The following is a 15,774-nucleotide window of genomic DNA, read 5'->3' on the forward strand; positions in this document are numbered from 1 at the left end:
AATTCCTTCTGAAAACACTTGTACTATTCTAGTCCTGTGAAGTCATTCCCTAGAATGCTTATACAGTGGTACCTCTAGTTACGAACGCCCCTCCTTACAAATTTTTCGAGATACGACCAGCTCAGGCCCCAAAAATTTACCTCGTGTTGCGAACCACCTCGAGCTACGAACCGGATCCGCGGCCATTTTCCCTCCCGTGACATGTGGTCTGCGGCCATTTTTCTGCCCGTTCCACGTGGTCCGCGGCCGTTTTTCCACCCGTTCCACGTGGTCCGCGGCCGTTTTTTCGCCCTGCCACGTGGTCCGCGGCCGTTTTTCCACCCCTGCCGCGTGGTCCGCGGACGTTTTTCCGCCCTACCGCGTGGTCCGCAGACGTTTTTCCGCCCTGCCGCGTGGTCTGTGGCCGTTTTTCCGCCCTGCTGTGTGGTCCGCGGACACCGGAATGGATTAACGGTAATTACATTGAACCTTATGGGAAAATTTGCCTCGTGTTACAACCAATTCGAGTTGCAACCAGAGTCACGGAACGGATTAAATTCGTAACTTGAGGTTCCACTGTAGCTCTACCATTCTGAGAATGTGAAACACAGCAGAGACAGAAGCTACATGCATAGTCCTTCTCTGTTTACCTCCCTGGCTTTCCCAGCTGATTCCCATAGAATAGCTGATTGGTGAGTCCAGAGAGTGGGGCTGTTTGGCATACAGACCTGTTTTTCACTCAGATACTGCATGCCTTTAGCTACATCAGATGCAAACTGCAAGAGCTGCTGGGACGTGAGGGTTGAGGCGGTTCCATGCTCCCTGGCAAAGGCAGGATCTGTCTCCAACACTCGGCTTTTGCGTAGGAAATCTAGCAAATTCCCATAGGGTGCATATTCAATAGCGATGTATAGGTAACCTAGAAGATTAGGCCAAAGTCTGTCAAACTGGGTCATCTCAGTAACTCAGCACAAATATAAGTGAATGTAAGAACATTAGTACAAGTATACTGGATCAGACAGGACTTATCTACACCAGCCTGCTGTTGCTACAGTGATTGATTATACCCATGGGAAACCCATAAGCAGGGGGGCAAATGTATAATAGCACCTTCCCATTCAAGATACCCAGCACCTGCTTTTGACAGCAAATTACCTGTAATAGTGAAAGTAACCTGTATTTATCATGACAAATAGTTGCTGATAACATTAGTCTCCATGCATTTATTTATGCCATTTTTTAAACCATCCAAGTCTATGGCTATCACTCCACCTTATGGCGAATTCCATAGTCTAACAAGGCACTGTGTGAAAAAAAAAATCCTTTTGCCTGTCCTTGATCTCCCATCATTTAGTTTATTGGATGGTCCCAGGTTCTAGTATTATGAGTGAGGAAGTTTCTACCCTATCCCATTCTTTGCTTTTTAATTTTCTCAAAAAAACCCTAATCTTGCTTTAGCTTTAGCAACATTTGATTTGCTTTATTTTATTCTTTTTAAGGGCGGTGACCAGAGTTTTACACAATGTTCTCAAGTTAAATATGCCCATAGATTTGCACAACAGTATTATAATACTGGCCCTGTTATTATTATGATACACATGTGTTTTGTCCTTTTATTCATGTTTCCTAATAGGAATATACTTTGTTCAGAACGACCACCCAAAGATTTGGGGTTTTTTTCCAAATAATTTTATTAAAGATTACAAATAGAAAAAAGAAAAACTAATACAGACCACAAAAAATATAAAAAGAGGAAAAAGAGAAAGAGAAATAGTGTAAAAAAGAAAAAGAAAAAAAAAGGTGGGGAGGGGAGAAGTGGCTTCCCTATTCATCCCAAGAAGTATAAAGAATTTTAGTAGCTTATCACCATCTCTTAATACAACATATACTCTCTTCACCCCATAACCTATCTCTTAACTAAAAACAACATCCAAAAGCCTTGTCATTCGTTCCTTATCAACAAAAGTCCAATAAGGGATACCACATATAACTACTTATCTATTTTAACCTTGATCAAACAAGCCAACCCTGTATTCCTTCCCTGTATTAAGTCCCAGAGCTGGATTTCTGTTCATCTTTTTTTTGTCCCAAGAACAAACCTCTTTTGTACAGAGGTTTTTAACAGACCTCTTTTGTACATCCAGTAAGTAAGGTTTGTCCTTTTTTTGTCACTTCTCAAATGATCCTTCAAAACTTTAACAGACCTCTTTTGTATATCCAGTAAGAGAAAGTTATCCAAATCACTTTTCTGATTTAGTAATTGTACATCTCCTTTAAACAACAAAACTTCAACCAGTTTCATTTGTATATCCAGTACATCTTTCTCTATATCCTTCTCATTACTTGTCAGATTTAAATGTATATTCCAGTTGGTTTCAAACTTATCTGATATAGATTGTTCTTCTTCTGTAGCTTCATTGACACACCATCCATCCATCATATCAAATAATTTTGAGGACCAATGTTCAAAAATATTTATCAAAAGTTTTTCGCTCCATTCTTTATTGACAAGGCAAATTTATTATCCTCTAGCTCCCTCTAGTATCAATTCTTCAAAGGTCAATTATCATGTTTCCTCTTAAAGAAACTCAAACAATCGCCATTTCCCATGGAAGGATTCTTTTAATTAATTTAAAATCCTCAAGAAGAATTCTTCTAATTATTTCAAAATTATAATTCCAAGTCCATCTGGACCCTTAATCCATTGTTAACTTTCCAAAATCAATATTCTAAAAGTAATATTTTTCCAAAACTTTAAAATCATATTTAAAAATTCTTTCTCCAAGGAGAAGATGACTCACCCAGTGAATACCATATAGCTTGCCATTCCAAAAGGTCTTAATATTTCCAAGGCAATAAAAAAAAAAGCAAATCTGAGGTGATTAAGAAATGAGGCTTGGTCGAGCTTAATGTCCTTTCAAAAGGCTGTGTTCATGACTATGAGCAAAGATAGTTCCTCCCTTGACTCCCAGCTGCTCAACTCATAAGCAGACTGCAAATTATCGATTCCTGCGGTTTACTCATGAGGAATGGCTGTGTGGTGTCACATGGGCTATCTCAAGATCTCCCCTTGCTCCAGGGAGATATCAGCAGCCAGGATCCTGCATCCAGCTGCTGATCTCCATCGAAAATGCTGTCCCCCTGCAAGAGGGATGTATAGCTCCCCATAGTGCTCACTGGAAGTCCCCAGTCATGTGTGGATTGAGCCACCTGCTGTAACCTCAACTGCTTTTCCTGACAACCAGCTCAGATCCCAACACATTTATACACTACAGTGGCATGCAAAAGTTTCAGCACCCTTGTTCAAATCATATGTTTCAGTGAATCACTAAGAGAACAAAAAGTGACCCAACCTCTAAACGGTGCCTAGTGAAACATGATATCTTTCTGCAGATTTGAATGCCTTTTGATTATTTGTGTGCAGTTGTTCACAGATTCAAAATAACAGTGAATATGGCAGGTGCAGAAGTTTGAAACCCTTCCGGTTGATTGCCTCTTCCCTTCTCCTTCCCCTTTCTTTCTCTCTCTCTTGTGGTTAATTATATTCCCCCAAAGGTGGTTGACTCTTTAGGTTTGCAATAGTTAAGAGAAGACAATATAACAGATGAACAAATAATCTCAGCCTTTCGACCCTTCAGATTGTGATTGTTGTTCTTCCTACTTTTAACAACTTTGGGCTACTCTAAGCAGTTGTCTGAGCATTTACAAATGAAGATAATTTTCTCTTTCAAAGCAGAGGAAGTCTAGCAGGATTGGGATAGGTGCTGGAATTCACCCCGTCCTCTGTGACTTCTTGGTGGCTTTCAATACCATTGATTATAGTATCCTTCTGGATTGAGTTCAGGGTTTGAGAGTGGGATATTGTAGTGGTTCTCCTTTCTTTGGGGCTGGTACCAGTTGGTGTTGGTGGGAGAGAAAAGATTGAGCCCAAGACCGCGGCTTGTGGGGTCCTCAGGGCTCAACACTCTCCTCTCTCCTATTTAACATCTCCATGAGACCATTGGGGGGCATCACCTGACAGCATAGGATCAAGTATCATCAGTGTAGTGCTGATACCCAACAGTCTGTCAATCCCTGGTTGACCAAGTGATGCTTGTTGATGTATTGTCCCAGTGGCTGGAAGCAGTTAGAGTCTAGAAGAGGAGAAATAAGCTCAAGCCCAACTCTAGCAAGACTGAGTGGCTTTGAGTACAAAAAGACCTAGTGTATTTCTGAGCTAGGAGACCTCTACAGGGAAAAGAGGGGAAAGCAACTTATATTCCAAAAGCAAGAATATAATGACAGAAAAAGTTTGGAAAGTGTAATTTCTGCCAAAGTATTGACTGAAAGGGGTTGAAACTTCTGCACCTGCCATATTCACTGTTTTCCTATTTTGAATATGTAAACAACTGTATATGAACAGTATGTATAACATTTACAGAAAGATGTCATATTTAACTTTTAGTATTTATCTTTAGAATATATGCAGTCCACCTTCAAAACGTTTGGACAGGGATGCCTAAAATTTTGCATGCAACCATAGATAGAAATGTTTGCTCTAACATACTTCACTGCATGTTATACATTATACGTATATGCTTAATGTATATGTTATATGTATATACATTAAAATACATTTGCAGTTTTAATACCCATCTCCCCAGTATGGAGAGAGACTTTGAACATTTTGCCCTCCTTTGCTGGTCTATCAATTCTATGCAACAGGATGTGGCTGGATTATATTTGCTTCAGGAGACACGTCATTCTGCCTCACCATGGTGAAATGTTAACATCAGTTAAATATTGGGCAGGGTCATTCTGACTCAATCAGTTGATCTTCCTCAGGGACCATCTTGATTGTAATGATTCTGCCCATATTGTAAGATCATTTAGGAGGGCCTGCTTAAGAACCAGCCTCATATGAGGTGAGGGGGTTGTGGTATAGAAAGCAGATCTTCATAATTCAGACTTCTAGGGGAGGAATGGCAGACTGAAGATGTCTCTGAAAGTGGAGCCGATAACCATGGTGAATAATAAAGAGCTGGTGAGTAGACCGGCTCTTTGGAACCTCTTTGGACAAGGGAAGGACAGGAGATTGCCCACATGTGCTCTGGATGGCTGCTTCTCATGAGAAGACTGCAAGACAGTGGTCTCCCACAGGTTTGAGTGCTGGGAGATGACAGGATTAGCAATCTTACTTGCAACTACACTCAGCACCTTTTAAAGGACACTAAGTTGGCTAACCTCACTTGCTAATTGCTTCTGGAAATTGCTCATTAACTACTTCTAAGCTATTAGAGACCTTTGGAACGACAAGTTTGAAAACGCTGAGGGAGTTTGCCTTCAATTCTGAATGAAAAAAAACCCTTTAATCATAAGCTTAAGAATTTAAAGAATGTGAAATAAACAGCAAAAAGCTAAATAATATTTTGATCTTAGAAAGTTATAAATGGACTAAGGATCCAGATAAATTTGGAATATTGAAACTTTTACAATAAGATTTTAATTCAAATAATTACGAAGAACAAACAACTTCTTGTGGGAAATAAATATGTTTTGGTTTTTGGAATACATAACAGAGATGAATAATTTCATGATTTAAAAACTGGACACTGGAGGGGACTAAAGATTTTAGGTAGAGGAAAAAAATACAAACCTACAAAATGCAAAACATTAAATCAGTGAAAATACTGAAGGAGACTTTTGAAGAATAGAGTCAGAAATTAGTAGCCACGATATCAACAATGTCAGTAATGATGTCTGCATTTTTGAACTATGTCCAAAAAATGTTATTGAAGAAATGACAGATGTAGACCAAATTTTATCTGACAAGATAGAGGTGGTATTGAAAGTGGATTTACAAGTGACAGGCCAAGAGAATGACTTGGAAAAGGATGTTTCAGTGGATCTACAAAAGAAATTGGCTGATGTTTTAAAATTCAAAAGGGAAGTACAAATGATAAACCAAGAGAGTGACCTGGACAATTTTTTCCTACTCGATTTACAAAAGAGGCTCATCAAAGCCTTAAAGAACTCTATGTGATGGGACAAAGAAGAAATGAAAAGAAATCAAATCCTATGACAATATTTGAATGGACTAAAGATTAAGGCTGTTAGAAGTAAAAGGAAGGAATATAAAGTTGGTTTATTTGATCAAGGTTAAAACAAAATATAATGTTACTTCTGGCAACCCTTTATGGACTTTCTACTGACACCAAGACTGAAAAGATTATGTTTTATGGATTTGTCTATAGATAAGGGATGGGATATAGGATGAAGAGATAATTGTAACCTTAGAGGGGGTGAAGAGTCACTAAATTTGTTTATTCTTCTTATGATGAAGGTTGGAAGTCACTTCTTTATATATTTCTTTTCTCTTTCCTTTTTATATTCTTACTTTTTTCTTTCTTTTCTCTTCTTTCTTTTTTCTTCCTTTTCTCTTTTCTCTTTTTCTTTTTCCTTGCACCTTTTACTTTTTCTTTCTAAGGCAGGCTTTCACCATAGTGGTCCTTACACTGAAGGACCTTACATGCTGTTAACCTCCTGCTTCTGGCCTTTAGAAAACTTAAAACTTTTCTTTTTCAGGTTGGTCAACTTTTGACAATGTTACTGCCTATTGAAGAGGGAGGGTGGCCTTCTGATTTTATTGCTTGCATTTCTCTTCTGCAAATATCAATCCATTTATTTTTATTCTCTGTTTTCAGTTTTCTTCAATCAGCTCATTACCAATCCATAAAAGGACATGATTGCTAAGACTGATCAAGAGTCTATGATGAAACACTTTGTCAAACACCTTTTAAGTTGGCTCTTTGGAAACATTTGAGTGCAGAAAAAGATAGAGATATGAAAAAGATGAGATACAAAACAATAATATGGCACAAGTCACTCCTCTGTATATCCTGAGATGAAAGGGGAAAGCAATACTGCCATGTAAGAGATTACTAAAAAGTTCATTACTTTATATCTCTTCAGCCATAGATGGTATTAGCAGAATGATACTTCAACCCATAGGCTAAATTTTGGGAGAAAAAGAAAGCTGACAAGTGGACATAATGATAAGTACTGAAAGTAAGATTAAGTGCAGAGATTATTTTGTCTTGAATCATTGGCACTCACCCTTGTTCTCACAGGCTCCCAGCAAGTTGATGATATTGGGATGATGTCCCAGCTTGCAAAGAACTTCCAGTTCTCCAGCAAAGTCCCGGTGGTCATTCTCAGAGGCAAATTCTGAAACATAGATGGGGATGCCAATTTTGTCATACTCAGGAAAGCTAGCTAGCATGAGGATTCCAACAGGGAACTTCTTCTGTTTAATGTGGTGGAAAACCTTCACATGTTCAATGGAAAAGATCCTCAGCTGACAGCCCCCAGCATCTTCAGGTGTAAAGATCATCTAAAAGTCATGAGCTATTTCTCCTGTCTCAGAGTCAGCAGAAAATATGCCTGCATAAATTGCACTACTCTGATGGTTCACCTCTGATCTTCCTCAGGAAAGAGACTTGTAAGTGGGACTGTCCTCACAGCTTTAACATAGGACAAGTTAAGGAAAAACTATTGGTGGATTTCCTGCCAGTAGAAAAAACATCCAGGAATTGCTGTTATATATAACATAGGCTAGGGTTGAGAGAGAAAGAAAATTCTAACCAGTAGGTTTGGTCATCTGTCAAGTCTTGATTGATGGGTGGGTGGAGGTATCCTAGTAAACCAAGAAAGGAACATTCTTGGTTTATTGGAAAGCCTCCTCATCCCAGTTTGAAGCCCCTCACATCTGTCAGGCAGGCTGACTGGCATTAGGGGTGGGAAGCTGACTCTTTCCCTGCCAGGTCATGGATCACATGGTTACATTTTGTGCAACTAGAGACCTGGCAGGGGAAAAACGCCACTTTTGCCACCCCCCTGCCACCCCTCTGAGCCCTGACAGCCTGCTAAACTTCAGCTTGGGCAGGAGAAATGGAGAGAGATGGCTTTTTACTTGCCAGGTCTCCAGTCCCACAGTTCCATGCTGTGAGACCAGAAATGTGGCAGATAGAGGGAAAGAGCCCAGTTTGAAAGAAACAGGCTCTTTCACTGACACATGCAGAATAGCTCTGCAAAATGTGCACTTTCTGGAGGGAAGTGGGTGTGCCTACAGCGGTCCAAACTGGCCAGTGAGAACTGGGCAGATACCAGCCCCTGACCACATGTGAGGCATTGAAGATCATTTGTACAGCAGGACTTTGGGAGAAGAGAGAAAATAAGATTTTAGTACCTTTGATTATAGCTAAAGATGAATTTAAGCTACCTCTGGGTTGGGCTGGGATGAGATGAGAGGAAATGCCATCAAAATATATCCTTCAAAAACAATTAGCAATGCATCTTTGTGTCATGGTTTGCAAGGTGTGAAGATGAGTCCACTCTGTGTCAGAACAGGCAGGATTGAGGCATATCAACATATCTGCTATCTGATTTGGCATAAAGCAGCTGCATATATTATCTTAGGACTAATTACATGATGCATACAATGCATATTATGTAAGATTCCTTTGGTATTTCTTTACCTGATGTAAAATTGAATCTAGATCATAATAGAGGGAGAGGATAACCTTATTCTTTCTCCAGCCCTTTGTTTATAAAAATTACACACATCCTACACTGGCATGCTTTTCTGTTTTTTTTTTGTTTTGTTTTTCAACTATGCTGTTTTCCAGGTAAAGTTAATCTAGAAGACCTCCTTCAAATGATCCATTTTATATATTGCATACTTTCTACCTTCTTTTTTTCAGCTCTGGAGGTTGGACTAGGATATTCCTTGGAGCGCTATGAAAATAGAAACGTTTTTGCAGTGTTAGTTACAAATCATTCTGAGTAACCATGACTTGCTGCATCTATGTATAGCATCCACATGTCTAAATTTTATGATGCAATATGTGAAATCAGCCGCAATGGAATGGTTTTCTAAGCTTCTCATTCTGTGAGAGCAAATGAATACTTTGCATCTGACTTCAAAGATATTTTCACACTGCTGTCAGCCTTTGAGGGAGGCCAGATCAGGAAACAGACACTTCCTAAACTACTGGAACTCTATTGTCATAGGGCAGTGTTTCTCAGCCCTGACAACCTTTAGATGTGTGGACTTCAACTCCCAGAATTCCCCAGCCACTGTTATAGGGTACTGTACAGTAATAGGATCTTGAAAGTCTGGGAGAGTTTCCCTCCCTCCCTCCCTCTTATACCAGAGATTGAGAAGGTGGTGGCAGTTCTCAGGTGGCAGAGCTTGGTTCCAAAAGGTTTAAGCTTTTGGAAAAGCCTGAAAGTTTGATCTGTCACTATCTAGCTGTCTTTCAGGAAGGCAGTAAACACTGTTTTATTCCACAGGGTCTTTGGAGAATAATAGGTGGTCAGCTTTTTAGGCACAGATACTGGAGGTTTTGCTGTTTATTCTTTTGTTCTGAGGGAATTTATTTTTAATAGTTTTATGGTGATTGTTCTGTTTTGTTTGTTTTATCTGTTACCTGTTTTTATAACTATTAAGCACCTTATGGAGGAGGACTGTATATAAAGATGGTAAATAAGTGAATGAATAATTAAGTAACTAAATAGTTCTCCAGTTTCCTGCATAGATTTGGATTTTGAGGAGAAGAATTGTTATGAAACTAGTTTAATCTAATTTAACTGTGTGATGCAAATGTATTCTAAATATCCATGATTTTATGGCCTGAGGATAATCCTTAATTTGTCCTCTGAGCAGAGGTGAAAGGAAAGGCTGGTGCATCTGTTATCTGCCGGAGGAGAATCTTGCACTGTGTAGGGAGAGTTTGTATTTATGTGTTGTAACAAATGTTATTAACATTTCTCCCCTCCCCCCAACTAAGAGGTCAGGGATCAGGAGTGGTGGGCTAATCATAGATCCATTCTGCCAGAGAGGGAAGCATGATGGTCTGGCATTAGCAGGTTTGGTCCAACAGTCCTAATAGACATCTCACCTTTCAGCATCTTGATGGCAGCATTCATTCTCAGGCCGTCTTTCTTGATCATGGCTCGGATTACTTGTCCAAAGTTCCCTTCCCCTATCATGTCCTCAAACTTGATGTCTTCCCACTCCAGGATGGGATAGCTGAGTGGCTCAGGCTGTGGTTTGGGCCGGCGTGTCAGTGTCAGGGTGCCCGAGTTGAATTGCAGAATAGTTTCTTCTCCCTGTGAGAGGATTTGTGGGGAGGATAGTTGTGGGTAACCCTGGGGACCAGACAGGTCAGCAGCATGGGGGCACAAGTACAAGAGTGAGGAGGCTGATGGAAGGGAGAAAGATCATTGGAGAAGTGCAGGTGAAGGGGCTGGGGACAACAGCACTTACCGAGCCAGACTGGTAGGTGAAGGTGCGGCGCCGATGAAAACAATTTTTCTTGATGAGGAAAAGAGCCAGGAGAGCAAACAATATGGTCAGGCAGGTAACAGAGACAGACCCCACAATGGCTAATACCAATTGCTGGTCCATGATTGATGGAGGCAAGTTTTTACTTTCCAGGGTGGGCACTTGGCTCAGGGCTCCTGTAGGACAAAAATAAAATGTCTGGCTCTGTGGTGCACACCCAGCAAATCTATATCTCAGTACAATAAAGATGGCATTTCTGCCATTTGTTCTTACTATTCTGCCTCCTGGATAAATTGGCCAAGATTATTGCCATTGCTGGCTTGGAGAATCCTGGCCACTACATGCTAGATGTATGTGGAACTTTCCCTGGCTTTTCCATGCCAATATTCTGCCCCTTCCATGATTTTTTCATTGGATCATCCAACCAAATAGGCTTTTGGCCCACTCACCATCGCCCAGGATTTCAGCTCTCACAGGCTGGCTCCACTCGCCCGGTACGTAAGAGTTGGCTCGCACCCGAAACTGGTAGATTGTGCTGGCATTAAGCCCTGTGATAATCTTTGTGGTATCCCTGCCATTCTCTGTGTCCATCCATTGTGGATCACTGCTGCCTCCCAGCTGCTGCACTTCTACAATGTATTTGTTGATGCCCCCATTAGAGTATTCAGGGGCTAGCCAGGACAGCCGGATGGTATTATCAGCGAGGGAGTTCACCGAGAGAGAGCGTGGTGATGAGGGTCCTGAGAGAGGAGGCAAACGGCACAGCTGTTAGCTCTGCAATTGTTCCTTTTGGCCTGGAATATATGCCATGCTGTGCCATAATGACCTAGGCACTTGGGGCCCTCTGATTAGGGCTTAGCATAAAAGGAACAGTCTGTTTCATTTAAGAATTTACTTTTGGGGTTGAATCTCCAATCCAGCAAATTTTCTTGCCATTTTTAAGCTTTACTAAAAATCTGTAGAACTATCTTCCAGATCAGATCCAAAGAAAGTACAGGAGCTATCTAAAGTGTCCAAGTTGGCTGAGATATGTCTTCTATCCTTTGACTTTTAAAGGCCCGGAGTGCTTCCAAGAGCTCTGGGCATTTTGCAATGTAGTGACTTGTTTCTCAGCAATTCCTGAAATGTCGAAGAGACCATGCCACATTCCTGCATGAATCTTCTACTCTTTGAGGAGCCAGAGCTGCTGTAGGTGCATTAGATACAGCATTTAAGTATGGAAAGTAAATGCAATCTCTGTCTGCTCTTATTACAGACTACTCTGGTAAAGAATACACACTAGCTGAACTTTGTTCTGGCTCACAATGATCCTATCATGGAACTGCTGGCAGTGAAATTCTTAAATCTCCTTGCTGCAGATTCTACACAGAATTATTTGAAATCTCTCCTTCTGAGCCAGGGGGCATCCTATTTAAGAGGGATTTGATCAGCAGGATTGTCATCATGCGGGAATATAATGAGCAGCTATAGGGAAATGCCCTATGATACCCTCAGCTTACCATGGCAACGCAGGAGATTCAAAGAAATCACTGTGCAACAAGAGGTCTCTTAGATTGTCTGTCTGTCTGTCTGTCTGTCTGTCTGTCTGTCTGTCTGTCTGTCTGTCTATCTATCTATCTATCTATCTATCTATCTATCTATCTATCTATCATCATCTATTTATCTCAATATGCAGTGGGAAGGAATTTGGGTTTTTTTAGGCCATCAGTCATGGCCAGTCAAAGCCTGGCAACTTTTAAAACCCTGATCTGCGACATAATAATTATTCTGCAAGGGATCATTTGGAAACAAACTATATTGAATGCTCCACTCCAGAACCATCTGTTTCATTTTGAAAGTGGCAGATTTCTTACCTTTACTGTTGATCTTGAATTTGTAGAGATCAGATGGTGGTCCCAAGCTGGTGCAGTGATAGACCATTACTTCTAGGCTATAGTCCTTCTTGAACTTGAGATTCGGAATATAGGCTGACTGCACAATCATGGAAGTGATGTTTTCCTGATGAACAAGCTCTTTGGCTGCGTCATAGAGCCGGACAAGGAACCCAGAACCCACATTGTCACTATTGGGCAAATTCCAGTTCACACGTAGATTGTTGCTCCCCTCAACAAATGAACCTCCAATTACAGGTTTGGCTGTTGGCTCTATATGAAATAGAGAAATATAAACCCATCAATCTGATTCAACAGCACAAGGGAGCAAGAAATTCTGTGTCTTCATCCTGAGCCATAGGTTTAGTATAGAATTTCCTTCTCAATGGTTTTTAATGCAGCACACAATTACACTTGCTACTTCTGCAATGTCAACAGTATATTAGTTCCAATAGAAGAGAATATATGTAGCTCAGGGTTGAACTGTAGCATCTTTGGTGCTCTCTGAGCTTGGTTGTTTGACTGCAGATAGTTCATTACCTGATAAGGTATCATCATCAGTGCTTATGAGTGTGGGGTTTACTCCCTATTTATATATAGTAGCTTGCCCTGCCAGTGTTGGTGGGGGTGTGGTTTCTCCTTGGTAGTTCCTTGATTAAGGTATTGTTTTCTGCTTGTTTTCTGCTTGATTGTTTGTCTCCTAGATAGTTCTTTGATTAGAGTATTGTTTTCTGCTTGATTGTCTGGTGTTAATCCCTACTTATCTGGATGTAAGCTGCAGGAGAGGATGTGTTCTGGTCTTTTTGTTTCCTTCTTAGCCTTCTTATTGTCTCTTTTGAATGGTGTGTAAATGTGGTTTATCTCTATGTGCCTATTGATGGCTGATGTATCTGAATTCCAGGAATTCCCTAGCATTTTTGGATTTAGCTTGGTCTAGGATGCTCAGAGTTTCCCAGTTGAAACTATAGTTGAGTCTGTCCATGTGCTGTGAAATTAAGAAGTTTTCATTGTGTCTTTTGATTGATAGTTGGTGTTCATTGATGCCCTCTGCTTCTGCCTGTCTGTCCTACGTAGTGGCTGTTACAGTCCTTATACTGTATGTTGTAAATGACTCCTGTTTTTTCTTCTTGGGCTACTGGGTGTTTTGGTTAAGATGTTTTAGAGGGCTTTAGTTGGTTTGTGTGCTACGGAGATGCCATGTGGTTGTAGTAGTCAGTTGTTTTTGAGATGCTGATGATGTATGGCAGTGTTATGCTTTTCATAGCTTTGTTGGTTGTGCTATAATGGGTTGAGTGGCCAGGCACTTTTTGATAAAGTTGCGTGGGTATCCATTTTGTTGGAAGATGTTGTATAGGTGGTCTGTTTCCTCTTTCTGGTGTTCTGGGTTGCTGCAGTGCATTTGTGCTTGTCATGTCAGGTAATGAAATGTCTGCAATCAAACAACTAAGCTCAGAGAGCACCAAGGATGTCACAGTATATTAGTTACTTCAAACTTCAGGAAGTCACTATCCTTACCCCAGAGATGGTCAGAGGCACCACCACTCAGTTGCAAGACATTTTCTTTCCCAGCAATCAGAGAAGGTAATGCTAGCTGAGAAGAGAGGTGAGCAAGTTCTCCTTGTATAAAGTGAAAGGGCCATATTAAAGAAGTGTCTTCCTCTCCTGTTCCTTTCACTAATACTGAGGCTGACATCTCCTCTGCCTCTGCCTCAAAATATAATGTTCTGTAGATACAACTGGATACAAGCAGAAATTCATTCCCCAACCTGAAGATGGGGAATTCTGAAGGTAACAGCATTGGAGCAATTAGCCAGTGTCTACCTTTATGTTATAGGCATTTGTTAATTGCTCCTTTTCTGCTACCGTTCTCCTCTGAGTTGTGATTTTAATGACACATTCATAGAATTTTCTTGGTAATAATGTGGAACTGGTTTGCTTTTAACTTCTTCCAGATTTTTTTAATTTCTCAGGCTATCCTACAGCCCCAATATTTTCCATCAAAAATATCCTGTTAAGCTTTTCAAAATTAGCCAACTTGGCTAGGTGTTGCCAAACTGAAAATGCTGATATGTTATAGACATATATTAAAAAATAAGGGTTAAAGCAAATTCAGAGAGCTTGGATCTAAGTTAAGGAAAAAGTATTCCTTCTAAGTTGAACACTATATAGAATATAGTGTAGAATTGTGCTATTGTTGTTGTCGTTATTACTCTTGTTGTCATGGAAAACATCTGGGACTGACATGTAAACCTCTTTCCACGACTGGAAGAAGCCAAATAATGTGCATAAGTGGTAAATAATAAATATTCTTTTATTTCTTGATGCTCAAGTCAGGATGATATGATTTTGATGTTTTTTACACACGTATAAAAGCATAAAGTATATCCGGTCTTGGATTTATCATCTCCAGCTGGAAAGGATGACTGAACAAGACTCATATCCTGATTGGTTCCAAGCCAGAATAAATATATCCTTTTTTTCCTTCACAACCTGTGCATGACTGCTCCTAAGAACAAGCTGTAGGACATGTAAAATAAAATCTACACCCATTAGTACAATGGACTTTTTCTCTCTGTCCCATGTTCCCTCTTTGCTTTCTCTTTAGTCATATTTCTTCTCCCTCTCCCCCCTCAAACTGCAGATCTGACTAACAAACATTAAGCACTCACCTTTGCAATCCGTTACCATGATAGCACTGGGGCCAGCAGCACCTTCTCCTCCCTCTCCAGGGCGTGTTAGCTGAACCTTAACAATGTAGGCTGTGACAGGTCGCAGGTTCATGAGAGTGATGTTCTGGGCGTTATCAACTGCTGATCAGAGTAGAAGCTGTTAATTCAAGGGACTCATATCATGGTCTTGCTTTACCTATTCTATTACAGAAAGCTCAATGGGCAGGACTCTGAAACTGAGATCCACAGCTCTCTGCTCTGGTTAACATTAATCCCTTTTCTGTTACTATCTATTGCAAGGAAACCCAAGATTTTATGTTTAGCAACTTTCTCCTTTGAACTGACATGAGACTATTTGTATGTTTGAACTTCATGGTGAAATAGAAAACTGAGATGCTACCCTTTACTGAAGATTCCTTTCTTCATTATAAGCATTCTATGAATACAAGGCCAGAAGCAAAAACAAAAACAAAACCCCCAAAACAAACAAACAAACAGCAAGCATAAACATGTCCATAAGGGAATTGAACATCTCTTTAATTGGAATAAGGAAAGATGAATAACAGAATGTAAGGGTTGGAAAGGATCTTGGAGTCCCAGCCAACATATCCAGGTACAACAAATTCCTTACCTTCAATAGATGACCAACTACTGCCAGTTTGGGGCTTATACAGAACTTTGATGCAGATGAGGGGTCCATCACCTGCAACAGGCCCCACAGGGGATATCACCAGCTGCCGGCTCTTCTTGGCCAAAAGTCTGGGAGGGCTTAATGGCACTGGAGGCACTAAAGAAGGGAACAGTTGGAGAATTCATCACAAATGAACACAAAAGGGGAAGAGTATGCAGATTTTATTTCTTGCTTTGATGGGAAAATGACTTGACCAAAAATGGTCTAGATCAGTAATTTCTCAAATCACTGTTCCCT

General features: G+C 40.4%; 1 protein-coding gene across 4 annotated transcripts in view; it reads right to left on the reverse strand.

Moving 5' to 3' along the window:
- The window catches only part of TIE1 (tyrosine kinase with immunoglobulin like and EGF like domains 1), a 40,492-nt gene that overhangs the window by 4,829 nt on the left and 19,889 nt on the right, over positions 1 to 15,774 (reverse strand). For 2 of the 4 annotated variants that reach the window (XM_088153506.1, XM_007436777.4), the window contains exons 10-17: positions 15,478 to 15,633; positions 14,847 to 14,987; positions 12,160 to 12,450; positions 10,756 to 11,046; positions 10,289 to 10,482; positions 9,921 to 10,131; positions 7,075 to 7,185; positions 708 to 898 (exon numbers count right to left, since the gene is read on the reverse strand). In XM_088153506.1, coding sequence (XP_088009632.1) covers positions 708 to 898; positions 7,075 to 7,185; positions 9,921 to 10,131; positions 10,289 to 10,482; positions 10,756 to 11,046; positions 12,160 to 12,450; positions 14,847 to 14,987; positions 15,478 to 15,633 — 1,586 coding nt within the window. The remainder of the gene's footprint in view (positions 1 to 707; positions 899 to 7,074; positions 7,186 to 9,920; positions 10,132 to 10,288; positions 10,483 to 10,755; positions 11,047 to 12,159; positions 12,451 to 14,846; positions 14,988 to 15,477; positions 15,634 to 15,774) is intronic. The other 2 variants (XM_007436778.4, XM_025172258.2) reach the window with 2 other exon arrangements.

This window comes from Python bivittatus, unplaced genomic scaffold, assembly GCF_059951505.1.
Source record: "Python bivittatus isolate LINGU-HERP-01145 unplaced genomic scaffold, Pbiv_v1 ctg000700_np1212, whole genome shotgun sequence".
Classification (NCBI taxonomy): Eukaryota; Metazoa; Chordata; class Lepidosauria; order Squamata; family Pythonidae; genus Python; species Python bivittatus.